The sequence below is a fragment of the Gymnogyps californianus genome, chromosome 11 (genome assembly GCF_018139145.2).
Source record: "Gymnogyps californianus isolate 813 chromosome 11, ASM1813914v2, whole genome shotgun sequence".
NCBI classification, from domain to species: Eukaryota; Metazoa; Chordata; class Aves; order Accipitriformes; family Cathartidae; genus Gymnogyps; species Gymnogyps californianus.
Window position 1 is genome coordinate 21,662,182 of NC_059481.1, and position 26,477 is coordinate 21,688,658.

At 42.0% G+C, this 26,477-nt stretch overlaps 1 protein-coding gene across 3 annotated transcripts in view; it reads right to left on the bottom strand.

Moving 5' to 3' along the window:
* The window catches only part of MEGF11 (multiple EGF like domains 11), a 210,842-nt gene that overhangs the window by 16,411 nt on the left and 167,954 nt on the right, over positions 1-26,477 (bottom strand). The window contains exons 14-20 of one of the 3 annotated variants that reach the window (XM_050903192.1): positions 25,544-25,678; positions 21,224-21,352; positions 18,771-18,899; positions 17,928-18,056; positions 15,285-15,413; positions 14,895-15,128; positions 7,934-8,052 (exon numbers count right to left, since the gene is read on the bottom strand). In XM_050903192.1, the coding sequence (XP_050759149.1) occupies positions 7,934-8,052; positions 14,895-15,128; positions 15,285-15,413; positions 17,928-18,056; positions 18,771-18,899; positions 21,224-21,352; positions 25,544-25,678 (1,004 nt within the window). The remainder of the gene's footprint in view (positions 1-7,933; positions 8,053-14,894; positions 15,129-15,284; positions 15,414-17,927; positions 18,057-18,770; positions 18,900-21,223; positions 21,353-25,543; positions 25,679-26,477) is intronic. The other 2 variants (XM_050903189.1, XM_050903191.1) reach the window with 2 other exon arrangements.

The window sequence follows — 26,477 nt, forward strand, 5'->3', positions numbered from 1 at the left end:
CACCTCTTGCAGCGTGGCAGCTGGGACCCTCCGTGTGCCCAGGGCGCAGCCGGCTCCTGTGCCAGCGCGGCTGGAGAGGGGCGGCCGGGCACTGCCTGCGCCGCCGCGGTGGTACCATCTGGAGAAGGCTGCTATCGTGTTAAGCATCTGTGTCAATACGCTCTTGATTTTTCTGCCGTTTGTAGAAGCCTCACTTGAGCTAGGTAATGCTTAAGCACAACATCAAGAGGCAAGCATAGCGTCTGCCTGAGGGATGGGGATTTTGGGGACCTGGAGCGAGCTGACTGGAACATCTCTTACGGCTCTCAGCGAAAGGAGAGGGGCTGCCGTTTTGGGGGTGCATGGCTCCCCTAGGCTGGGGCACCACAGCAAAAGTGGCTCTACAAAGCGTATGGTGATCAGGTGAGTCCCAGCAAGGAGGGTCTGTGAATCACCGTAGTTGCTAAAGCCGCTGAGTTTTCCACCTCGACATTTTTCCCTTGAAAGCCACACCTGCTGAAAGTACAGCTGGTTCTGAGGGAGCGTCAGTTCAAGAGCAAATCCCAACCCTGCTTCTGAAAAATTAAAGTTACGAAGCCATCGTTGCTCTCCTGTGTCTGCTTCCAAACTGGAAAGCCTCCTGCCTCTGTTTCAGAGGGTTCAGCTCTGCTATTTTACTGTATTTACAAGAAAGTGCTTAACAATAAAGGAGGTTAAAATTGAAACAAAGTATTCAAAATTACCACAACATTTCAGTTTTCCTGATCTCTCATTAATTTTCGCTTAGCTTTCATAATGGATTTTAAGACCTGGAACAAAAAAACCCCCACTGATGTGTTGAAGTCCATTGGGATATAAAATCCCAGCGGGTACCCAGCACCTACAGCCACACCCCAAAGGTATTTTCACCCACCTTCACAGTCCTGTTTAACAGCCCTCAGTGCCACAGCCACCCCGCTTCAGGGTGCAGCAGCCCCGCATTGTCCCTGTGTCTGCAGAGCACCCGCTGTCCCTGGACACTGAGGACGGCTTTGCAGGAAGCCCAGAGTCTGGGTTTTGTCCTGCAAATAGGACTTCCTTGGTCTCCCCCAGTGCTTGTGGAAATAGCTGGCAGTGCATGTGCCACCTCAGGGACAGGGGACATGGCCCTGTGCTCTCAGGACACGTAGTCCCACACGGCTGCTGAGTGCTTGGTCGCAAATACCTTTACGTTGTGCTACCAGCCGGGAGCCCAGTAAAGGGTGAGGTGCGCTGTGCAGGGTGCTGTGCAAAGAGACATGATAGACCAAACGCTGTTTTGGAGAGATTTCCTTAAAGGAAACACAGCCAGATGGGGAGGGATAAAAGGGCCGTCCCATGTAGCAGTCAGGGACGCGGCTCTGTGCCACGTAACACGGACACAATCTCAGGGGCAGAGCAGTCACCAAGCAAAGTGGTTTAGCCAGTTGAGTTTGCTGCAAGGAGCACACCACGACCTGCAAGGAATAACCATGTCACGGGAGGTGGAGAAACACAGCAGGAAGGAGAAATGCTGGACCAAGAGAGGGGAAGAGGGCATGGGGCTGGGCAGCCATGCAGCTCCTCTGCCCCTTGGTTTAGGTAGTGACCACACTGGGGAGGGCTTAGGGTCAGGAAATCTCCTCTGGCAAAAGTTCCTCTATAAATAGGGTAACGGGGACCAACAGGATCCTCCCAGCCAGTCAGATGTTCTTCTGCGAGCTTTCCCAAAGCTGGGTCACTGAGGATAAAGCTGCAGAGCTCTGCAGCCTCTCCCTTATCTCTCGGGAAAGCATCTGCAAATACTCCTCTCTACCAAGAGTACCACATTTAGGACAACTACACTATATATTACAAACTGCACATTGACATTTAGAAGCTTTATCTGATTGCAGAAACTGGGTTTCATTTGGGTGAAGATTTGTAACAACCAGAGGCAAAACCTTGTCCTCATTGATTGAATCTTGCTGATTGAATTCCGTTGATTCAGGATGCAGAAAGCGGTGTGATGTGTTTTTACACCAAATGTAATCTGCCCTGGCTTAAACAGACACAGGAGAATCCATGGTGCAAGCACCGCACAGAGACACAGGAGACAGCACAGACAGAAAAGGCTGCGCACGCACACACACGTGTGCACACACGCACACACAAAATGTTGGGTCTCTCTACAAGCAACTGCACAGTATTTTTAGAGCTATTCAGCTGAAGCTTTTCCACAAATAGGTTTCATCATTTGCAAAGCATGTAATTGTGCTCCAAATGGGCTGAACTCCAGCCTGGAAGAAAGATTCAGGACACACAATAGCGCAAATACACCGACCACACACAAACACATAGATGTGTGTGTACATATACACATATATAAATATAAAAGTATAGACACAGGCACACACAGAGACAAAGATAGATTAATGCCAGCACACTGAAAGGAGCCCATTTCAAATCCATCTGAAAGCCAGGCTCTGGCTGAAAGAGATCCTGCTGCTGAGCCACCAGCACTGACCTTGAAACAGGCACTAATTCAGGGCGGTTCTGTGCCCTGCGCTGTGCGGGAAGTGAAGCCAGATGATCACAACGGTCCCTTGTGGCCCCACAGTCCATGAATCTCACATCAGACAGCACCAGCAGCACAGTGATAGCTATATCTAGTGCCTCATCCTTTCTTCTCATTTTCTCTCTCTATATATTCCCACTAAGGTAACATGTGTCATCAGCTCATTAGGCACCTCTGCACCAGCCACTCTCCTCAAGGACATGCCCAGAGCAGAGAGAAAGTTGATAAAGCTGGTTGCCTGCAATATTTCTAGAGCAATCATTGCCCGAGAGCAGTGGCTGTGACTGCACATCCTTGCTCCTGGCACGGGCTGTGCATCTGGCATCTCCCAGTTGACAACACAGGAGTCATTTCTTTATCGTTCAGCAGTTCCTTGTACTCCCCCAAAACTGGGAACATAAACACCGAGAGCAGATACACGGTACGGACGGATGGGGCAGTCAGAGCAAACAAGCAACGGCAAGGCAATGAAAAGCAGATCGGTTTGTAATGTGCTCACAGAGGAAGGAAGCCGACGTTCCTGGCCCTGCGCTCGGCCCGTGTAAATCAGCGCAGCCCCACTAACGGCACTGTCAGTTTTCATCAGCGGAGCCCACGGCTTTTTTCTTCATTTCAAAACTTGCAGCAATAACACGAATGCTGATTTTCAATCCAGCTGTACCACTTAGGTCGCATTTATTAAAGTCTTCAGGTTTCTATTAAAAGTCGTGTTTTTGCAGAATTTATAAATCAGCTCACAAACCTAAAATTTGGCATGAAGAGCTATGGGCTAGAATTGATTTTTTTTAATGAAATGATCTGGGGACATTTCTAAGTTTTTCAGAATGCAGTAATTACCAAGAAATGTGATTATAGCTGTCTCTTTGTGCTACTATAATTTCTTAACACGCTATAATTTGTTAACTTTTTTTTTTTAAGATAGAAGATACTTCAGTTTTTAGTGTGAAGCAAAATTGCTTTTCTGAAGGAAAAAATACTTCATAGTAAATTTATCCATTAAAAATCCTAGCTTGTAATTTTAGCAATTTGGTTAAAACTACCTCGTATCTGGCAACTTTTCCTTTCAGATCAACGAGATACTAGCATGAGTAAAGCAAAGTCATTATCTGCCCGTCTGAAATAGCTGGACAGATTACAGTGGCAAGCTGATCACCAACATGCCATTTGTCAATGCTCAGGTTTTTAAAGAACTCCATGGTGATTAGGCAAAGAAGTGCTGGCAGGAACTCCATCATACCTTTACCTCCAGGAGAACAATCGATAAGAGTTTTGGCATTAACTCCCCTGACTACTGACTTCAAGTTTCCATGGTCCAAGCCCGTGTTTCTCAGTTTTAGATGGCCATCCTGAACACTCTGCAGCGATTCTGTATTTGCAGTCTTCCTTTTTCTTGGGCAAGTTTTAGTCAAAGGCACTTTAATGATGCTTTCTGTGGTTTAATTCCTTTTTATTATCTGGGTGACATCCACTCAGACCATTTCCAGTGACCTCTGTTTTGCAGTTTCTAATTTTATGTGAAGTCTTCGGTAGAATTTAGAACTTCTTTTAATAGATGTGAATCTGCTGGCTTTAAAAATTCAGGACATCTAATAGCAATTGATTTTTATGATGTCTGTAGAAACCAGCAACACCTGGACTCTAGCTGCGATGCTGTTCTCCTTTGGTAGGGAGTGAGGGTGGAATTAAGAGCTCTGCAAAAGCACAAGGTGAGAATCCTCCATTTGCTTGTGACACACTAGTGCAGCAGCCTCACGCTTTATACAGAGTATTCTTCACAAACTTTTGCAGCCTTTTGTAAAAGCAAGATATATTCCTACATTCATGAACAATTCAAAAACTCAAATACAGAGCTGGCATTGAAGCACTGGGAGTGGTTCTGTGAATGGTCTCACTGAACTCCCTCTGAGCAAAATAGGTCCTCAGCGTCTGAAAATCTGGTCTTTAACTCAAGCAATGAGAGCTCTGATGTGAAGACACGGATGTGAAGGTGAGTGTGTATCTCTATTTATCTGCTTTGGAAAATTCTGGTGCAGTCATTCTGTGGCACAATTTCTCTTGAGTTCATGTATGATACTCCTTGGTAACTTGCAGCATCGTTATTATTTGCTGCTGCACATGTCATAAGATAAAGGCCAAACCTACTTGTAGGAGCTAATAAGCAAAGGTCAAATTTTGGCTTCACTTAAACTGATAGTAAAATATCTATTGACTTCAATAGGGCCAGCATTTCACCCAAGCTGACTTTGCAAGCTCACTCACATGGGAAGAGAATTTACTTGTAGCAAAGTGCTGGTATTTAAAAACTTTCACTGAGATGCAGGAGCCTCTGCCTCCTCCTTAACCCCAGAGATGCAGGGCCATTCTCCTGGACCTTGCACAGAGACAAAGCTCAGCCTTACAAACTCCTGCTGGCAGCTGGAGCAGGCTTTAGGGACACAGGAATGGAAGGGCTTTGATCACCGAGTCCCTGAGTTCAGCCACCTTTTACTGCAAACACCCAGGCACATAATCACTTAGACAGCTGATCAAGCTCCATTTTAACAGTAATCAGATTTCTTTGTCCCATTAGTCTTACTGGGAAGCTATTCCAAAATCTCACTGATCTGATGTTAGAAATCTAATTTCCAGCTTCGATGCATTCATGGCCAGTTCATCCTCATTTGTTCTTGTGCCAGCTCTGTCATCTAACTTAAATAGCTCTTCTCCCTCCTAGTGTTTACCTCGTCGTATTTATAGATGGCAATCATACTCCCTCTCAGCATTCATTTTGCTAGATAAAAGAAGCCAAGCCTTTTTTTAGTCTCTTCTCATACGCTCCCCCTTATCCTCCCACTTGCTTTTGCCGGCATGTGTTCCAGTCTGAGCGCTCCACTAGCACAACTAACCAGTCCTGTATACACCAGGAGAATTTTAATGCCTCCACTCGTACTTGCCTCTCAGCAACTTCAAAGTTTTCACCTTCAGAACATGCGTAGGGTCCTGAGCAGTGGCCAAATGTCTGTCTGGCAGGGGGGACATGAGGAGGTGAGATACCTTCCCCCTGGTCCTAGAAGAGATGCGGGAAGGCTTGGCACTGCTCCCTTCCTATGAAGACAGACTCGTCTCACAAACTGCGGTCCTCAGCGCAATGCTGGACCTTTTAGCTTCTGCTATCAGCCATCCTTACCCACCTTGCTTCCCTAGTGAAGTACCCACTGTGTACACTGATAACAGCAGCAGGGTCAGTAAATGCAGCCAACAGCGTAGGACAGCTGTGCTCCGTGCCCTGCAGCCAGGCTGACCCTTGCTGAGCCGGTACAGGGCTGGGAGAGGAAAGCAGAGACAGCAGGAAGGAAAACAGAAATAATATGTGTAGAGTTGGGTGAGAAAACAATAGGAAAAAGGATATGCGAAAAAAACAGAAAAGATAGTAGAGTGGAGAGAACACTTCCAAGGGAAGAGGAGAGAAAAGGCAAAATAAGGCAGAGAGAGAGAGAAGAGGACAAGAGGGGCAGGGGGAGCACAGGAGAGAGAAAACCTTCTCAAACTGCAGCAGGGCTGCATCTCCCCCTTGCCCTGTTTTTGTACCTTTGCCCAGCTGTCTCTCTGAAAGAAGCGATAGAGGAATGGCTCCAGTCCATCGCCTAAAGGCATGATCTCCTTTGAGCACAGGGAGGATAATACACCCAGGGCTCTGCCTCAGCAGTTCAGAGATTCCTCTGCCATTTTTTTCATTTTGCATCTGTGCTGGTTCCTTTGTGACCCCAGCTGGCACTATAAAGAAATGAATCCTCCAAGTACAACTTGTGCACATTTCCCTGCAGAAAGTGGGAATGGCACCAGACAAACTGATTTGGAAATGAAACTCGTTAAGGCAGCCATTAGGGGCTTTATATGCTCTTTTGTCTTACTTGGCTGGAGAACTGCATAGACAGAAGCAGCTTATTTTTGGCCATCCTCAGCTATTCAGCACTGCAAAGCATTCTCATGAATAAGTAGAGATGGTGGAAGATCTAAAGGAAATATCAGGGTATATATTTTGATAAGTGCCCTGAAAATACCAGATCCATTGTTTTTTCTTTTTTGTATATGAGGACAACCTGCTGACAGACTACTGATAGCCAGTACTACAGCAGGGTGAGCAGCTTCCGAGCTAGTCCAAACGCATCGCTTGGGTTTTAAACCTTTTCGGCAGCTTAATATTTGAAGTAACTCTGTGACAAGACGGCAGTGCAGGCTGGGAAACCAGGATAGGGGCTTGCTTTGACCTTTTCTGAATTCATTTAAATTACTGCAACAGGATTAGTGGTCCAGACCCACACTCATGGTGTTCATCCTAAATTCGACATTATGAGCGTTTGCACTTTTAATTTGGGGAGCAAAAATGCATGATGCAAGGGGACCATCTACATCGGAAAACATATTTACACATCTGTCTAAACTTTTCGCTGAGAAATCTCTGGAGCCAGCCTTTTTATTACATTTTAATGAGATTTTCTTTTAATAGCCAAGAAATTACTTACAGGAGCACATGTAGAAATATTTTTGCATACCCTGTCTCGTACAATAGTGTCTTTTTTGCATTAATCTTGTTCTCATGGCTTTCCAGTTAGCAGAGCTACATTTGGATTAAGGTGGCACAGCCTGCAAGTACCATCATTTTTAACGCTGACAACCTTGATGAAATCAATTGCATTTCCTTTTTCCTCTGCTCCCTAGTCTTTGCCCCACCTTGGCTTATTAGGGCTGTAAGGAAAGAGCTGTCTTTCTTACCATTTACCATATCTAAATCTATTGCTAAAGTGGTAAATTGAGTAATAGTGTTGTCCATGAATGGTCCTAGGGAATCGATAGCAACATGTGCTAAGTAAGGTAGTCCTGGATGTTCGAGCAACACAGTCTGAATAGCTCTGCTGGAGAGCCGTAAGTAACAGCAGAGCTCTCGGAATGCCCCTGGACGAGAACAGTGCTCAGAAGCACCCTAGATACCTTCTTGCATCTATCCGCTTGTCTGTGCCAGCGGAAAATTTGTGTGTACTGATTTGGGAAACAATGATATAGCAAAGTTAGATTACTGACTTAATGCTTCATTGATTTACTTTTGTTATATTAATCGATAATTACAATTATCTAGTTATTTATCTTTTCTGAGAAGCAAACATACCTTATAGTTGCTAAGACACCAAGCCTTACTGACCCAGACAGGCATGAGCTGAAACTCCAGTTACCATGCACAGAGATTATGAAGATACACACAGGGGAAAGCAGACTTTTCCGTGTCTGTTAGAGCTACGATGTCAGGAACCGCTACACTGGATTTTTAAATAATGCTGGCAGACAACAGGATCCAACACGCATTGCTCTGGTTGATTTCCTTGAACTGATAAGAACATTGCTACGGTGGGGTGGGATAATATCTACCTTACTGGAGCTGTTTCCATCCAGATTACTGGTAAAGAAGCGTGAAGTCACACCACATGAGAGAGTGTGGTAGCTTGGATTGGAAAAACAATGTACACTGCTGCTACCTTGAGATATATCTGGGAAGAAAACAAGTCATCACAAAATACTTTGGAAGCCATAACGATTCTTAAGAAACTGAAAACATGCTAGAGACGATCTAGTTTAGAAAACTTTGTTAGAGTACTGGGTGTTATAAAACATCTGCAGATGAAATCTATCCTGCATTATCATGGTGTGAAGCTCTTGACTATTAGCATTAAATATAAGATAAAAAAGCAAAATATTTAATTAATACAGTGTTATCTTTTTGAAGATCTTAAAGTAATTCCTGACAGTCCAGCTGCTTTGCAGGTGAGGGAAGAAATGCAAAACTCAGTAAATGCACGGTCTGCAACACAGTTTCTTCCTTAGTTTAAACACATGTAAGAGCTACTGATAAGAATAACCCTTGTAGTTATGAAACAATTAATTATAACTTTTTTGTTACAAAAAAGGTAGTTAACATTAGAAATGAAGGTGCTATAACTGTACCAAGGAGTCCGAAATATTTTACATAGCTTTTTGTGCAAAGGCTTAGAAAGAAAGCAAGCTGCAGCACTGAAAGGCAAATTTGGGCAGTTACATTGTTATGCTTAGAGACATTTTAACTATTTCCTCACTTTAACTTATGAACACATTTACCAAACAAAGTAATTTACCAAGAAAGGCATCATATTTATACTGGCAGTTCTAATGAAAACATCAATCCCAATCTGGTTCCAGCTTAATAACAAATTGATAAATATTTCAAAGTACCGTCAGAAGAAAGGATGAAAAATTTAAACTGAAGCAGCATCATTTAAACAGCCAAGCCTGTAAGAAGTAAATGAATGGGTTTTAATAAACCATGGGCTTAAATTGGAGGCAGAAAGGTTAGTTATAGGGAACACCTTCACATGGAAAGGGTAATGAAGTGCTGGGGTGGCTGCTTGTCCCCATCACCAGAGAACTTTAATGAAGGTTGGCAGCAGATGGGTGAGGAAGGACACCGACCCGGCTGGCACTGTCTGCGGGAGGGGGGTACCCAGTCCCCATCGGCCGTCTCTCCTTGCCCTCTGTGTTTGCACTCCTGCGAACATGCACTTTGCTTTGCTGACATCTTGTGGAGATCTAGATTTAGCTTAATTTACTGCAAAATATCCAGTTTCAGATAAGTGGTTTTATCTGCAGGGTGTCTATTACATAAGTGCTGTGGCACACAGCTGAGAGAGGAAACTGCACACGCACATGCATATCTGGTCGAGCATTTGTTTTCTGCTGAAACATGTGGAACAATTTTTGAGGTCAGCTCTATTTTGTAGTAAGTGCAGAGCCTTTTAGTTCTAGCTGTTTTCCGAGGCTGTTGCTAACAAAGTATCATCTCAGATCAGGATGTGATTCCAGAACTAAAGTCTTTGCATTTAACCTCTTTTAGCTAGCCACTGCCCAGCACAGCAGCCAGGCTGCCAGGGCTTTGCCATTTCCCCTAACTATAACTCTGTGATATTTGCAATAGAATTAACAAGAAAAAGGTATCTCTTGGGGTCTGCAAATGTGGACTGGGGCTGGAACCCAAACACAGCAATCAGTGTATGCCCATCACAAACACAGCTGCTCACATATAGCCTTGAACCTGCTAATGAGGGATTGGCGGCTCACCAGGGGAGCAGAGCTCATCCACCCTTCTCACAGCCTGCGGTCCCAGTTAAATATAGACACTCGAATCCATGTCCTTCTGCTTTGTAGGTGAGTGTTGATGGCTGAGTCACACCAGCTCTCGGCTCTGCCTTCCCCCTTCCCTTATCTGTCATGCCCTCACTCAGCTGCAGGCAAGAAGGACCAGCTTGAAGGAAAAGAGGCACGGTCCACTGCCTTTGCTGCAAGATAAGAGGGCACATACCGATGGTTACTGTGAGCCAGCTCACACATTACAAGTTCACACCCAGCTTATCTGGCCGTAGCTTGTTTTGTGCACCTGAAATGAGCTGAAGGAAAAGTCTACCAGACTGCCTACTACTTAGCACAGTGCTGAATTAATGAACCTGAGCTCGTACACAAGTCTGCATTACCAAAAATCTTTTCTTCCTTCATTGCATGCAGCACCATATGCTCAGAATTACTCCTTCTGCACAGTTCCATTTGGTCGATACTTAAGTACCCACCCAGGCTGATTTACCTTGATAGCACAGTCCATTTTCTACACATTTATTCATGAAGCTCTTATAACTGCTGGCTGGAAATACATCAAATTCAAATCTAATGCTATCCCAGTTTAAAAAAAAAAAAACAAAAAAACCAACCCACAAAACCCCCTCTCTTCCCAAAGATGAGAATTTTATTCTGCTCCGAACAGTAAGCAAAGACTTAAATGCCTAAAAGAAAGGGAATGATTTAAATTAAAACAAAGCAAAAAAACCCCAAAGGTTATGTTAATGTTAACATGGGGAAATCAGCCCTGTGAAGGGATCCACGATGGCAGAGTCCTGGCATGAGCCCCTCAAGCCTGAGGCTGCACTCCAGTGGAAGACCCATGAGGTCTGGATGAAGGCCAGATCGCGCTATCACTGGAAAGACTGAGCTTCTGCTCCGAGCCAGGGCTGTGGGGTAACGCAAAGAGCATTGGTCCCCGTCCTGCAGCGGCAGCAGGACAGTGTAGTGTGGAAACTGGGCACAAGGCCAACCATGAAAAAAGGGAATAAGTAAGCACTCTGCAGTAAATACAAACCCAGATACCTCAAGCTGCAAAATGGAACTGTTTTCTTCTTCTTTTTGTGTGGATCTTCCCTGCCCGTACAGAGTGTCAGCGGGGTGGCTGAAGACTCCAAGCAGGAGGATTCACTCTGCCACCTCCTGCTACACATCATCTGCAGATCATTTCTGTAAATGTCTTGTCTAGGTTGCAGGATCCATGACACTCTATTTGTATTGAGCTTTGCTTAGGTTTTGGCTCTCAGCATAGCATTCACCCATATCAGAAGGTTTGTTAAGACCTTGATAAGAGCTCAAGCGTCACTTCAGCCCATAACCGAGTCTTTGTGAAAGTCCTGAAGAGAAATCTCTGCTGCTTTCCAGCACTACCACATAGTTTTCCCTTCTGTCCCCATCTCCCTGAATTAAACAATCTGCACTTTAAAATCTTTTGTTGGATGCAATGTACCGTTCTCATGCTGGAGAGCACCATTTTGATTTCAGGCTTATTTGGGAAAGTCTGCTCTCAGATCCATGTGCTGTGGTCAAGCTCTCCCAGCATGGGTGGTTTTCTTTCCCACTGGCTACTGGGCAGAGTGTGTGTTTTGCTGCCACATCCTTCATCCACAAATGCAAAAGAGTCTAAGGGCTGCCCAGGGGGTTCCCCTTCCTTATAATCTCTCTCACACATATGCACGGATTATCAGCATTAGAAAAGCTGAAGACGTAAAGACCAAAAACATCCTCCAGAAATAAATTAATGTGCTGGAAGAAATTACTGCCTCCAGGAGCTAGGGATCTGCGTCTGTGACTCTATTCAGAAACAACAACAACACTATCCTAACAAGAGTAAACAAGCAAAATAAGAACAGTGGCGATTCAGGTTAGCCATAACGTTACGACCCACATAGGGCTGGATACTGCAGTCATCGTTCAGGTGGAATTCCTGCCAAAGTCCATGGGTTTACATGGGATTATATTAATTGGACAAGTACATCTGCATAGTATTCTGCCCTTAATCCACATACAAAACTCCAGGTGAAGGTTGAAATCTCTGTTACCTCTGTGTAATACTGCTACTGTCCTTCAGCGTCCTCTGCAACGCGCAAATGCACTCATGCAGTCATACACACACGTGTTGTTCTTGCCATCCAGTCATGCTATGAGTCTCTATTTCTTATCTGTGGTCTTGTCTCAGTATCCATCTCCCTATTTTCTGCTGGGGAAGATACACGTCAGCACCTTTTGCTGTCTTTCTGCTCTATGGAAGTGAAAGGCTGAAAACAGCGTTGGTACGGCCAAAGCTGGGAAGGTTACTGATGGGTAGAAAGTTTCAGTAGGAGAACATACTGGAGGACAGTCAGAATTTGGCAGGAGCTTTCAGAAGCCCTTGTCTAGAATTTGTAAATGCCCTTCTAAAACAAAGACCAAAACTTGAAACAATGCTGATACATGCAGACAATTTATAATGACATGAAGATGGCGCAGTATGATTTCTAACTTCTTAGTCTTCCTCTGCAAGCTCAGATAGCAGAATTTTTCAAGGGGGAGGTAGGAAGAAAACTGTTCTTGTAACCTCCAGAAGAGATGGCTGACCCCACTCAGCTGCAGCTTCCTGAGTGATAAAACTTATATTGCTACAATGACTGCACAAAGAAAGAAAGGAAGAAAGAAGAAAGAAGAAAGAAGAAAAAAAAAAAAAAAAAAAGAAAAAGAAAAAAAAAAAAAAAAGAAAAAGAAAAAAGAAAGAAGAAAGAAGAAAGAAGAAAGAAGAAAGACAAGGCCCAGTCTCTGCAACCCCATCTCTGACTGAGATGAACAGGAAGGAAACATTTTCCGATTTCTTTCTAGAGAAGCCCAGACAACACCACTGACCTGGTGCTGTTTGGGATTGCAAGGACCTGGTACTTCAGTTTTTTTACCAACTGAGCTGATACAGAGAAGCAATGCCACAAGGGCAAGAATTAAATTCACTGTCATTGCCCAAGGACCAGAAGAGATCCCAGGTTCAATGCAGCTGATATCCCTCAGATATTTATGATGTATTCCGGAATTCAGCCATCCCCAAAATACTTTTTTTCCTCAAGTACTTAAGTATCATGTGGCATCAGGAGCTCTGGGATAGGTGGCTGCACCTGAAAGGAATGTGAAGAACATTGCATAGGGAGATGCAATGCCCACAAAGACATAACCTGCAAGGACAGTCCTGGGCTACCAACATCTTCAAACGTAATGGCTTTCTCTCTGTGGCTGAGGAAGAAAGTCATCTGTCTATGTTAACTTCGAAGGATAAGAGTATCCTTTCTCAGCATTAGCCTTTTTTTGGGCTTCCTGCAGAGTGTCAGACTGGGATACCATCAGGTCGATTGGGAAGTCTCCATTCATGGTAAAATATGGAGAAAAAACAACCAAGGGATTTTTGTTCCCTTGTCTGAAAGGAGAAGCTCAATTACTCCAGTGAGGAACTCCCAGTCTCAGCCATATTCCTCTCCTTATTTTGAGGTTTGTAAGTTGTGCCTCTTAAGCATGCTGGGTTACACATACATTAACTAGAAAAGCACAGAAATAAATGAGGTGTAGCAGGCTTTGCAAATAAATAGATTAAGTGCCAATATGAAAGAAATGGATCGCTGAAAAGTTCAGAACATTTCTCCATGCCAGCGGCTGTGATCTGCTCTCAGAACTCGGAGCCTTGCTGCTGCTGAGATGTGCCACAGTTGTCTTTTGCATGTTCATGGTCTGGCTCTTCAAATGATGTTGAAATGACAAATTTCAGGCCAAATTGTTCTGGCAACTAGCCAAGGATCAGACGAGCCCTCTCTGGCAACACTTTCATACATTTCTTACCCAAATGGGCAGCTTAAGCAAGAGCCTGAAAAGCTGAAATTTAAAAATAAGAGGCAGTGGGAGGAGGTCCAAGGCTGATTTTTTTTCTCCATCTTGTAGCTATCAGAAGGCGGCATGCTCTAGTATAGGCCTGAATGGTCTAAATGTGAGTTTAGTCAATAGTGTTCAGCAGACAGCCCCTGACGTGTGACATGTCATCGCAGGAAGCCATGCCCCTGATACGAGGACTGAAGTCATGGTGCCTTGAGAGAAGCTCCTTGACTAAGTCCCAGCTGTAGCCAGGCAGTAATGTCGTTGGCTCGGTGGGAGAGGCTCCTTCCAGGTGTATCCTGGGCAGGGAAGTCCAGGACGAAGCTTCCTGCCATGCCACCCTGAGGCAGCACAGAAGCCAAGTCAGAGCCAGCACCAAGTGGCTGGGCCTCGTGCATTTAGACTAGAAAGCCGAGAGAAAAAGGCAATGCAGGACTGGGAAAGCAGAGCTGCTAGGCCAACCTCTGCCTGTTTCAGGAGCTTGTATTTACTTGGACTTACAGTTTCAGCCACTTAAAGGGAAGTGAAGAAGCGAAGTGCAGTCAGAGGGCAGCAAATCCCGAGGAGATCCCCACTAGAGACAGATCGGAGGAAAAAAGAAGGAAGTAAAGCCATCTCCTGTCTAACATCCTATCTGATATTGGCCATAGAGGAATGAAGAAGAATGACAGCGTTAAAGAGGAGATCACATCCTCCAAAGTTTAGCCAATCTGTCAAGAAAAGCTGTCCTCCATAGCAGCAGCAGAAGATAGAAAGAAGCGAGAAATGTGATCTCAGTATGACTGTTTTTTGATCTCAAAGAGCCTTCCTCTTCCTCTCTCCTGCTTTCATCAGCTCCTGTGAAGAAAATTCACACCAGCTGTCTAGACGACGGGGATTGGTCTGCACACAGAAGAAAGTGACAACGAATAGGACGCCTCAAATCACAAACTGCAACGTAGACAAAAATAAAACCTTATGATTGACTGAGTCAATCCCATTCCTCAAACAAAAAAAGTCTTTTTCTGAAGGTTTCACAAAGGGAAAACTTCTCTGCACTGCAATAGGAATGCAGCTGATTTAAAAAAATGGAGTTGATGTATTCCATACAGCATATTTCTTGCCTAGGTATATCCTGTATCATGTTAAGTAAGCTTTCATATATAAAGCAGCTTAAATCAGTTTTATTTGCTTTCCTGTCCCTCTTAAGTGTTAAAAGATCATGGTATTCAGGGGAAGAACAGAAGTGTCATTATTTTTGAGGCTCAATAACACATGTTATACATCACAGATGCTTACATTTCCCCAAAATACAGGAATATAAGTCTATATTTGATTAACATAAAAAGACCCTTACCAGAAAGTGAGTAATCTGTGTTAGTCATCCTCATGGCTGGAGTGTAAGATACACTTGGCATGTCATGGCCCTTCTCCTTCTGTTTCCGTCGATACCACACAAACAGTGCCAGCAAGACCATAATAATTAGAAGGAGAATAATAATTCCAATGATTGCTCCCACTGAGTGCCTCTCTGATCCAAGAGCAGGGCTAATTTTAGTATAGGGGTTTAATTCTTCCATCATAAGAGCCGCTGTTAAAAGTAATTCATAACACACTGTAAATTGAATCGTGCATTTCATTTTTGAAATGCTATTTTTTTAAAGTAAGTAAGTACATCATTGGAGGAGGAGAGAGAGAAAGAGAGAGGGGGAGAGAGAGGTATTTTACAGATAGAATTTCACTGTACCTTGATCACATCGGATTCCTTTGAAGCCCGCACTGCAGTAGCAAGTACCTGTGACATGGTCACATGTAGCATTATTCATACATTCACATAGTTGTTTGCAACCATAACCAAATGTTCCTGGTGAGCACTCTGGGAAGCCAAAGAAAAAGATTGGAAAGAATTCTACTTTTTCGGGAATGGGTGAAATGCTTGTCATGGAAAAGTCAGTAGAAAAGTCTCTCTGGTTTCAGTGTCTCTAGGATAACACCCTAGTGTTAGGTTATTATTATTATTTTAAAGCAGGAGATAAATTTATTTCATGTACAATTTGGGGTATTACTTATTAAGCTGTAACTTTCTGTAAAAGTCATACAAGACTTCACAAGGATGAAACCAATAATACGTACAGAGACTTTAAAAGGCTTGATATATATTACAAGTGTACAGAATTTAACAGGGCATGAGCTCAGAAGCTGTAGACAACATCTTGAAAGAGCAAAACATTCTCTACCAACTCTGCATATTTTTTTTCATGGGGGTAGTTGCAAAGAAAAGCTTTAATGTACCTTTATATGAACACAATAGACTTTTACCAAACCAATCCTGCATGCTTTCATACTTATGCCTACTAGTGCTAGAAGATGAATACAACATTGTAGGTGGAATTACAGAATTGAGCATCTAAATGGTTTGATTAGCTGTGCTTCTGTATTAGAATTCCTAATATAGAAGGAATTTCTATCCTGTCTTTGTATTTTTATCAAAGACAAAATGATTGAATGTCCAGCTGAGAAATTCATTCATACAATTACCATGATGGGCTATTACAATAAATCTGTAGGCAGCTTACTAGACTTCTTGAGGCACTATTCAATAATAAATTGAAAGAAACAACTTCTGTCACATCCTCCTTATTTCTATGGAGAAGATCATTATTGAATGCATGCACACTTGCTATGATTCTTTAGAATGTATATTGTTTGTTTTAAGATGTGACTTCTTGTGTGTCACTGCAAATGTTTTGCATAGCATGACGATACCTTCCCAATGTCAGTCTCTAAGTAATTTCTAGTAGCCAAAATTTAATATTAAGTAATGAACAGTAGCCAGTATCTGTATAATGATCTGCACTACATATTAAAGTTGTATCTCTTTCTTTCATCTGCAGGTCCCCAAACAAGAAAAAATAAAATTATTAAAATTAATGCTCATTCTGATATTAACCTGTAGGCCACTTAAAATTAATAAGGCCTAAATTTTTGGACTGCACCACAGAAATGATGTCTGCATTTAAGCATTTCACCTGCAATGCAGTGTGACTGCCTATTCAGCAGGATTTTGAGAAGGAAGGAGTCTTAATGAAGAGATACTTTTAGATTAAATAGTAGAAAAACAAATAAATAGATACATTCGTAGTTTGAATAGAAAAGAAAGCCTCAGGCTTTGTACAGAGGTCAAATTATAAACGTAGCTTCTTGTATAAAATCTGCTATGACGCAGTTCTATGGAACTTTTTAGGTTCCTATTTTATTTATGGTTGCAGTAAGGGTGTACACAAATTCACAGTAAGTTGGCCACTTACAGAGTTACAGTGGTGCCATATGTAATCCCCACATGAGCATGCAAATTTGGTCCTGAGATACATGCTTTGCTGAATGCAAGTATGTGCAAAAAGAAAAGATGGTCGTGAATTTAGTTATATGTACAAAGACTTTCATAAAGATCCATGTAGTAAGCTACCATTAAGAAGCTTTCACTTGCCAATCTAGCAGGAATGTTACTGTATTACCCTACTGCCAAAAAAAGGAACGAAACCCTGTGGAATTAATGCCTCGGTAAGGTGAGACAGATTTCACCCTGCATTTAGAATCCAAGTAAGTGTGTGAGAATTTTCTTTTGATTTACTATACTGGACAAACAAGTAATTATTCAACTACAGCACATACAGTTTCTACTACCTTAATTCTTTGTTCTTAAAGAAGCCACTTGGCACGGCGTGCTAAATATGCCAGCAAGACATTGACAACAATTACAGTAAGATATGCCAGTACCCTTGCAAGGCAATTGAAGTTCACTGTTAAACACTTGCTCACGACTCAAGCTAAACACAGATCCTTCCAAAAATGGCAAGCAACTTTTTTTTCCTTGATCTGTTTTCATCGTAAAGATGAATCTTTGTTTGGTCCACATCTATAGCATAACAACTTAGGCAAGAAAGCCCCAATACTCCTTGGAAGGCAGAGAGCAGAAAGGACTTCTTTCTTTTAACCCTTCTGTCGTCCTTCGTGCCTAGGGAAACCTGATGCTGCTGCTCTCCATGTTAGCAAGGCATGATGCAGCTTGTGTTTTTCTATTAATTAGGTACAAGTTGTTCGGGAAGGCTACATCCAGTCAGAACTGAGTGCAGTGACTTGCTTTTATCTCACCTAACTTTAGGCTGGGAATGGAAAGGCCTAATTTGCAGAGGATTCACTATATTTCTTTATGCTTAAACAGACTGTCCAGCTTTCCAGAGATGCTGCCTTCTCCCTATGGATTATATAAGGTGCCTGGGGTTTCTGTCTTGCTTACATCAACACCTCATTTAAGAGCCTATTTCTGCAAAGAATTCTGAAATACACCCCCCCCGGAGAAACAGAAAAATGAAGTCACGTTGCTACTTACTTTGCTCACATTGTTTGCCTGTAAATCCAGTCCTGCACGTGCACTGGCCAGTGATGTGGTCACAGTCGGCTCCGTTCTGACACTGACAAACATTGGCACAGTTTTTTCCATAAAAAGCAGCTGGGCAACCTTTCCGGAATCAGAATAAGGAAAGACTAAGAAATAAGCTGAAACACAAACTCAGATGTGTTATCAGCACAAAATATGTAGGCCTATAAATCTATGGATTTTCAGCCTCTGTATATTTAATAACATTTATTTGATCATCTAAATGCAGAGATACTACGACAGCCAATTTTCTTGAAGTAGTGTTTCTCATATCTTACAGAATTGCCTCTTAAGTGTTTCAGAAGAATGAAAACTTGACCCATCTATACAAACTACATTTTCAAGAAGTGAAAGAAGATGGCTAAACAGAAACTCTCTAGAAAGCCAGAGATCAATCCATTACTTGCAAGTAAAAAAGCCTTCTTAAAAGGCTCACCAGAATTTGATCTCCTCTTTCGTACAGTGCTGATAATTTGGCACTAGTAGGATGAGAAATCTCAAACATTTTCCTAAATCAGACCACATATACTGGGGCTTTAACAAGCAGGGACATAGACTGTGCAACTTCTGACAATGAATCAATAACCTAAATGATCGGTCCCTCCTTTATCGAGTGCCAAAGGCATAAAAAACCTTGAAAAGCTTTAGGACTATTTTCTTCGGGGTGATGTGAAGTTACCACAAGTAAGAAGCAGGTGGTTTAACAGGGAAGACTGCAATACTTGGAAGAGACACGAGGTAGCAGCACATACTTTGACAGATTCCCCGGCACAACAGTGTCTCTGAAAGGCTTACGCTGAGTGCAGTAGAGCCCCGTCCAACCGTGAGTACATCTACATTCTCCATCGTAAGGGCTGCACATTGCTCCGTTGTGGCAGTTGCATGAATGAAAGCAATCAGGGCCCCAAAAACCAGTGGGACAAGCTACAAAAGAAAAAAGATTTGTCAGCTGACAAAAAAAGCAACGATACTGCGTTAGTGCTGCGGAGGAACAACAATAAAGGGAGAACCTGTGAGACACCAGCAAAGGCAGAACTTCGCATTGCAGAGCTTGGCATCGCTGCAGCGACGCCCTGACAATGACTGGTTCTTCCAAGCCCACGACTGCTTTGCAAACCCAGGTGCCAACCTGCAACCTCACCCACGCTGTCAAGCCCTGGCACAGGGGATTTCTTCCCCGTGTAGGTCAGGGGCAGGATCAGGTCTTCGCTGCGTATGTGCACTGAGAACCACTGAAACAGCGACCCTCGACACTACATTACTCTAAGTGCTCTAGCCGCTCTCCCTGCCTTACCGGCATTATCTGTGAAGACAATTTAGACAGGGTTTTAAGATATGGAGGTAATTTAATTTTCTTTTTGATATTCTGGAATTCTTGCATAATAAAGCACAGCTATTCATGGTTTACTTTTGCTATGCAATCAACTACTAAAATTACCACATTCATTTGAAGCATAGAGTGCTACTCAAATTGCGTAAAAATGTAAAGAAAACTTACAGTATGAATTTTCATCCACAAAATCAGATTGCTTTTGTTGATGGGGCTAATATTAAATTAAAATCTCCAGGTCTATTATATATTTCAACAAGTACAATATTAATACATTTTCAAAAGTTATTTTAAGCCTCCCTCCAAAAATGAATGCAGTAAGTTACAGTTATTAGTGCCAGACTAAAAGATCCAAAATGATGATAACCCTTCAATATAACAACTATATTTTTGCTTTAAAAAGCACTTTCCATTGCTTCCTATTAAAGACATGAATTAATAAGGCATGGTTCCCAGGAAACCTGAAAGTACAGAAACCGTGCCTATTTCCATGTATGCCATTGGCTCCAATTCTGACGATAAATGCAAGCTTCTGGCATATGACAGACATCTCTAAAGCCAGAATGAATAGCAAAAAAACCGTGCCGTGACGTAAATCAAACAAAAGGTCACTGAACTCACACAATGTAAAGCTGAACAGGAGCCGGCCTAAAGTATTCATGCTATAAGCAACCAGAAATACTTTTACAATGCCTTTGTAAGCCAGAGCTGCAGGGTCTGTTAGTGTCTCCAGAACTGGCTCTGGAGTTGGAGCTAAAATTATCTCCTTTGCAGCTCTGTCCCTCGGTCATTCCAGGTTAACTGGTGCAGAGGGAGGCCTGACCGAAATAGCTCAGTACTGGCCTCGGATACGCGAGGCCAGGTGCCGAGAGGAGCCTGGTGTGAGGCCAGGTTCACGTTGGGAGATTTACACTCTCTTTACAAGAAGGTAACTGAGGAAACAGTCAGGTTCCCACTTTGTTCATCCAAAATACAAAAGTAGCTATCGCCAGGTCCTTCTGCCTGCTAAACTGGAAATTGTTGCTGCTGAACTGGCCTGCCTCACTCTGTGAGGAAAAACATCTTTTTTCAAGGTTAACAGAAACTAACAGTAATTTCCCAATTACATGGCTAAATATAATGAGGAATCTGTGGAGCCTTCTGTCTTTTTTTCTTTTTTTTTTTCTGTTTTTGAGTGACAGCAATATTTTGCCTGTGGAAGACACACAATAAAAGCAAAATTACAGCCGTCTGTTTTTATCCGATTCCTACTTTATCACTTGAAGTTTAATATATTTTACTCTGGAATGCTGTCTAATATGCTAGTTGTATCCTGAATATGAAGTAACATTTCTGAATGATAGGATATTGCTTCCCTCTGTGATCTATCTTCAATTAAGGGATGCTCTCAGGAAATGACACTTTGGGATCAGCAAATGCCAATCTTCTACCTGGGCAATTTCAAGAAGAAATCCTCCATCCCTCCAAGCCCACATTGACTTTTACAATTAAATTACATTTAATAGAAATATTTCAGCTGCCTAATTTCTCAGCTCTGGGGACTTGGTACATGAAAACATTTACTGGTTAATAATTTCTGATGTAATAGCTGAAAGAAAATTATTTCAAAAAATAAATAATAGGGAATCCAGCTAGAAATTAAAAGGGAGGACGGAGCTTTCTTTTCTGATAAGAGCTCGTGACCTCCCTTTCCTGTAATAGAAGCTAGTAACGGCTTCTGCAAACTCCAAATGCAGAAACTAATTCAAGCCAAAGCTAACTTAGATTAATTAAAAGAAATAAGCTATAAAGGGAGTAAGGCACTGGCTGCTGTAATACTTCAGGGATTTCCCCAGAATCTGTCTTTAACTTTCAGAAAACACTAAACAGGAAAATACCTTATTTTAAGGCAGAGGTGGAAAAATAACACTTTGCTTACTCTGAGAGCAGTCCGTCCCTATCCAGCCTGGAAAACACTGACACGATCCATCAATAGGATTGCACGTTCCGTTCTCGGTGCACTGACAGACCTCGGCACAGTTCTTCCCGTACTTTCCACTGGGACAGACTATGAAAATATAAGGCAGTTTACTGAAGGTTCTTCATAATGAATATAAGGAAGTCATAGGACTTCTTAACATTTAGCAATTAGAGATAAAAGTAATTACAACATTTTTCTTTGCTGAAGCCAAATGGGCAAAATTCTTCTGGAAAGAAGGAAAAGGCAGAAAGTATTCAAGTCCATTTTGTTTGCTTACATCCCAGGCACAAAAACAACAGGAAAAAGTCACCTCGAAATCCATTTTTCTGCTGGAAAATGAATCTAATACAGTTAGAAGACTACAATTATTGAAGGGCATTATGGAAGGATGAAAAGAGAAGAGACAAAAGAGAGAAAAGGGGTTATTGGGAGAGGAAGGGAACAGTAAAGTTGAGGAGAATTCAGAGTGGTAGCAAACATAAGCAAGTGGCTGGAAGGGATTGATCTGGGGACTTGGCGAAGGGGGTCCCTTGGTGCAAACCCTGAAATAGGGTTCTGCGCTGGCTCAGAGGATTACAACCTCAACAATAAGAACAACAAAAGTAGGAAAGGAACATTCTAGGCTAAATATCAGCCCAGTGAAGAAGTCTCAAGAAGATGAAGAGCAATGGGGACTCTTACTTTCAGGTCTGTCACTGGAACCTAACTCCCTTGTATTGTACAACTGATAATGACAGTAATAATGGACCAAAAGCTGCAAACCTTACCACCTGGTAGGATGGCCTGACATATTAGCCATGGGTATTGTACTAGGAGGCCAGTGCCCATGAAATGGCTGATGGCAGATAAGCTTGCAAGAAGAGGCTGAAAGGGCTGTAGTCCTTTCCCCTGCTCTCCCACTAGCACCACAAAATGCATCATGCACCATGCAGCGCTGCAATATTGAGTACGCTACAGTACCTACCTCATCACTGTCCTGATTCTTTCTGGATCAAATAGTGGTGAGAGAGGAAGGTGCCTTTGCTACTAAATAGACTAGGCTTTGCTGAAGATCAGCTTTCAGCAATGTTGGTGGGAGGCAGGCTCCCAGCATCTCACAGATTCAAATCATGCAAGCGGAGAGTAAACCAGGAGCAAGACTGCCACTTCCATACGTATTTTTACCATAGAAGTCTGGCGGAAGACTACTCCCACAAATAAAGCACATATCCAATTGCTGAAATGTCAGGCTTGTCTTTTGGCATCCGTCCTCCTATTCCTCTCCAGTACCCCTTGCTGTAGTAAGCGTTCAATTAGGTTGCAAATGTGGTTTCCAAGGATTATATATATGTTTGACTGAGAGCTGTTAAACAGATGTGCTGCATCCTAACAAAATCAGCATCTATTCCTGTTTGTCCACCTAGCTTACTCCTGAAGTTGGAAGAAAAGAAACGCTAAATTTTTTTCAGAGTCATCTTGTAACAGCCTAAGCACAGTGACATAAAGCTAATAGACACGTAGATCTTCAACCTCCCACCAAATTATTGGAAATCTTTAATGTTAAAGTTGATGGAAAGCTCTGCTCAGTAATGAATGAAATGTTTAATTTCTGTGCTCTTATTGGCTGTGTTCCCTGACAAAAACAGATGTATTTTCAAAACAAGATAAAACATACAGTCCATCTTTGCAAAGAATGTAACAAATGGAACTGGACTTGTATCCTGGTAAATAATAGTGATGTCAAAAACGTGATTAAGGCACTTCCCTGAATTATGCAACTGTTTTACCACTTCAGCCACTCTCACTTTCTCATATGTAGTCTGTGCAGGTGACCTCAATCTATCCTGACTGTGAATCAACCACAGATTGAAATCCTGAGCTGTGATTCATTTGCTTTTATACAATATGCCATCCTCTACTCTTACTATGGCAGAAAACTAAGAATGTGCATACTATTGTTTTCTGCATGCATTTCTATATACTACGGACTTATCTGTAGGAGTGGATAAAGTTGGTTTTGGTTTTCAAATTATGTGTTAAACAGAATAGTTGTCTAACTGAAAAGAGATAAAACTAAACACAATATACAGACACAATGAAAAGAACAATACAGAGACACAAAGAGAAAGAGAGAGAAGGAAAGAAAAGTCCTCATATCACAGAAAGAGCAAAACCTAAAATGATCTGTTAGCCTAGGTTCTCATACATGCTACACCATTATTCAGTTCCAATACTCTATATAGAGCTGTTCAATGCAATATTTTTATTGCATCTTTAAGATGGAGATAGATAACATCACTTAAATGAAGGCTGGATTTTTTATATGCACAAAAAATAGTTCTCAAAAGACTTACTTAAAATAGGAACTGATTTGCACTGCAACATGGAATACTAATGAATCAGGAAAAGATTTGTGATCCAAACACCGATGCTGACAAAGGCAACAGGTCATACTTTATAAAAGAAATGCTTCAGTTCCACACAGTGAGAGCTAGCAGAGGGGTTCCTACCATGTGAGCACCTCTTGTCTCAGTGAAATAGCATGACGCCCTCCAGAATGTCAACACAAAAGGATTACAAAAGCCGTCCTACCAAAATGGTTGTTCTCATTAATTTAAGCAACCTGGTTGTGGATTGACACTGAGTCTCTTGTAAAGATGTGAGATCCAAATACAAGCACTTTTTCAAATGTCTCAAACATTTTTAAACAAAGCTGTGAAGTACGGACTAATACCGTTTTCTTCAGGAGCAATCTGATTGTACAATGCAGATAGTGATGTTAATTAGCTATAACAGCTCTGAAGTGGGACTCCGAAAGTCCCTGTGGGATGTCAGGTGTGTTCTAGCAGCGATAACAAGTTATTATCAATCCATCTTGCTACATGATTGTGAAAGATATTCATAAAACTGCTGCTTAGTTGTTTGCTGCTCAGAATCCTTAGCGCAACCATGTCAACCTGTGCAGTTTCAGAGGTTACACAGCTCCTCACATGCATGTGCTGCCGATGGAAGAATGTTCCCGCTGCCAGAAAAGAGACGGCACAAGGAGATGAAAATTCAAAAGTGAAATCTTCGTTTCACGTTTTTCTAATGGAAAACATTAATTAGCATTTTTCTTTCTACAAAATAAAGTTACATGCTAACTCATTATGACAAACTGCAACACAAATTGATTTTAATTAGGACATGAATATTTTAAAATTAATTTGCTGGATAGATCAACATTTCAAAGTAAAACCAGAAGTGCTGAACATCTGAGCAAAAATAAAATAGTTTTCTTAAGAGGATAATTAGCCCTGCTTACGCTTTGAAATCTGGCTAACTTTTCACATAAAACGGACAAATTCACTGAAATATGTTCATTTTAATAAATTAATTGGTATAATGTTTAGTTGACTATACAGCACAGAAAAAAGAAAACATGGTTATACTTAATCTATGTTTAATGATTTTGCCTAAGTGCTGTCTGCAATCTCTGACTTACTGAAAAGCAGGTCATTAAAAAGTGTCAGTTCAATTTTTACAGGGATGGTGACTTCACAAGGGCAGTAGCCATTACAAATAATATCTTTTAAATCTGCACGTAGAAAATGCCCACAGTAGTATGCAATAACTGAGGCTCTGCAGAACACTGTAATGATTTTGCAGGGATTTTTAGGATAAAACTGAAAATGAAACCTATGGTTAAAAGTGGACTAACTTTCAAAGGTACAGAAAGGTGACGGACATTACGGGGAGTTGAGGCTACTCTTCACCTGTGAAAATTAATTCACTTTCCCTGCCCCATTGCAAATTTTTTTGTCTCCTGCACTTGTGTTTGGGTGCGCGTGATTTTAGCTATTCCCAGTCAGGTCCTAGACAGTGTAAATAAGGTTCCATGCATTAACTGGGTGTTTGGGCTTGTGTACCTGAGCTGTCCTTTACCTCAACTAGTATCTGCACCTCCTGCTGCAAAAGAGTGCATGAAGGTGCCATCGACATTTAGGATATGATAGGCTTAGCAGAAAGGAAAATGAAACCATTGGATGGCTGATATATTTACAGCAGGTGTCTCATTCCATATTCATTTCAATACAGAGCAGCAGACCTGTTTTATTTATGAAAGCAGGAGCACATCATATTTACAAAAGGGTGACTAAGTACCTATTTGCATTTTCCCTCTGAAGTAAAGAATTTCTTGTGATCTAAACTGCTGAAACAAGGGAAAAAGGCAGGAACCTTGTGATCGGTCTTGCTGCAAAGTCACAGACACAGAAACTTAGGAAAGGAGGTGGCATTTGGAGGTCTTGGGCTCAGTACCTTGGTTGCAGAGAGCGCCAAAGAATCCAGGCAAGCAATCGCAGTGTCCTGACACGTGGTGACAAGGCCCGCTGCTGTGCACACACTGAGGGCATGGCTGACTGCAGTGGTGTCCATAAAAGCCAGGGGGACAAACTGAAGACCAAACAAAATAAGCTGTCACAGATTTTCAGAAGATTTCGCATTGCTGAGAGCTTGAGAATTCTCTCTGTCTTAATCCCAAACCAATATTTCTTAATTTATAAAAACACAATTTTGTGAACAGCTGAAATTATGAAGCCTGTTAGATTATTCCGTGTCTAATAAAGCGCGAGCTCTGAGTAAAACTGCTCCTGTGGTTCAAACATTCACACCATCCTACCTCATGTAAGTCCCTGGCTATTTAATAATACAGCGGAGCTCTCTCAGCAGCCTCTCTCTCTCAAGACACTAATTTGAGTCTCTCTAGCCTGCTCCAGCTAAACTCTTTTACAAAACATGGGAGTTTAAGATGTTCAAGACCTTAAAGCCCACTGGCAGATATGGTTAATAACACATATTCCGAAGCTTTTAAGATAAGTAGGAAGAGAAACAGTTGTACACACATGTACAGACAACAGAAACTCAGAATGCCATCTCCTTTGGAAATTAAGGTAAGAAATCAGAAAAGGTATATTAGGAAACTCTCAATATTTTACATCTAAACAACTATGTCAAAAGCTGATTTCTAAACATATTAGGTGCAATACCTGTGTTCAATTGGGACAGTCAGTTTATACATGCCATTGCAGGAGCAGCATCCATCAGTGATGAACAGAATCTAAAAATGGTAATTACGGTAACAGCATACAAAATCACCTCATTTGCATTAGTAATCACACCACATAGCTGAGTAAACTTGTCATGAACTGTGTGCTTAATTTGCTTAAAACCTGGATTGAAATTGTTATAGAAT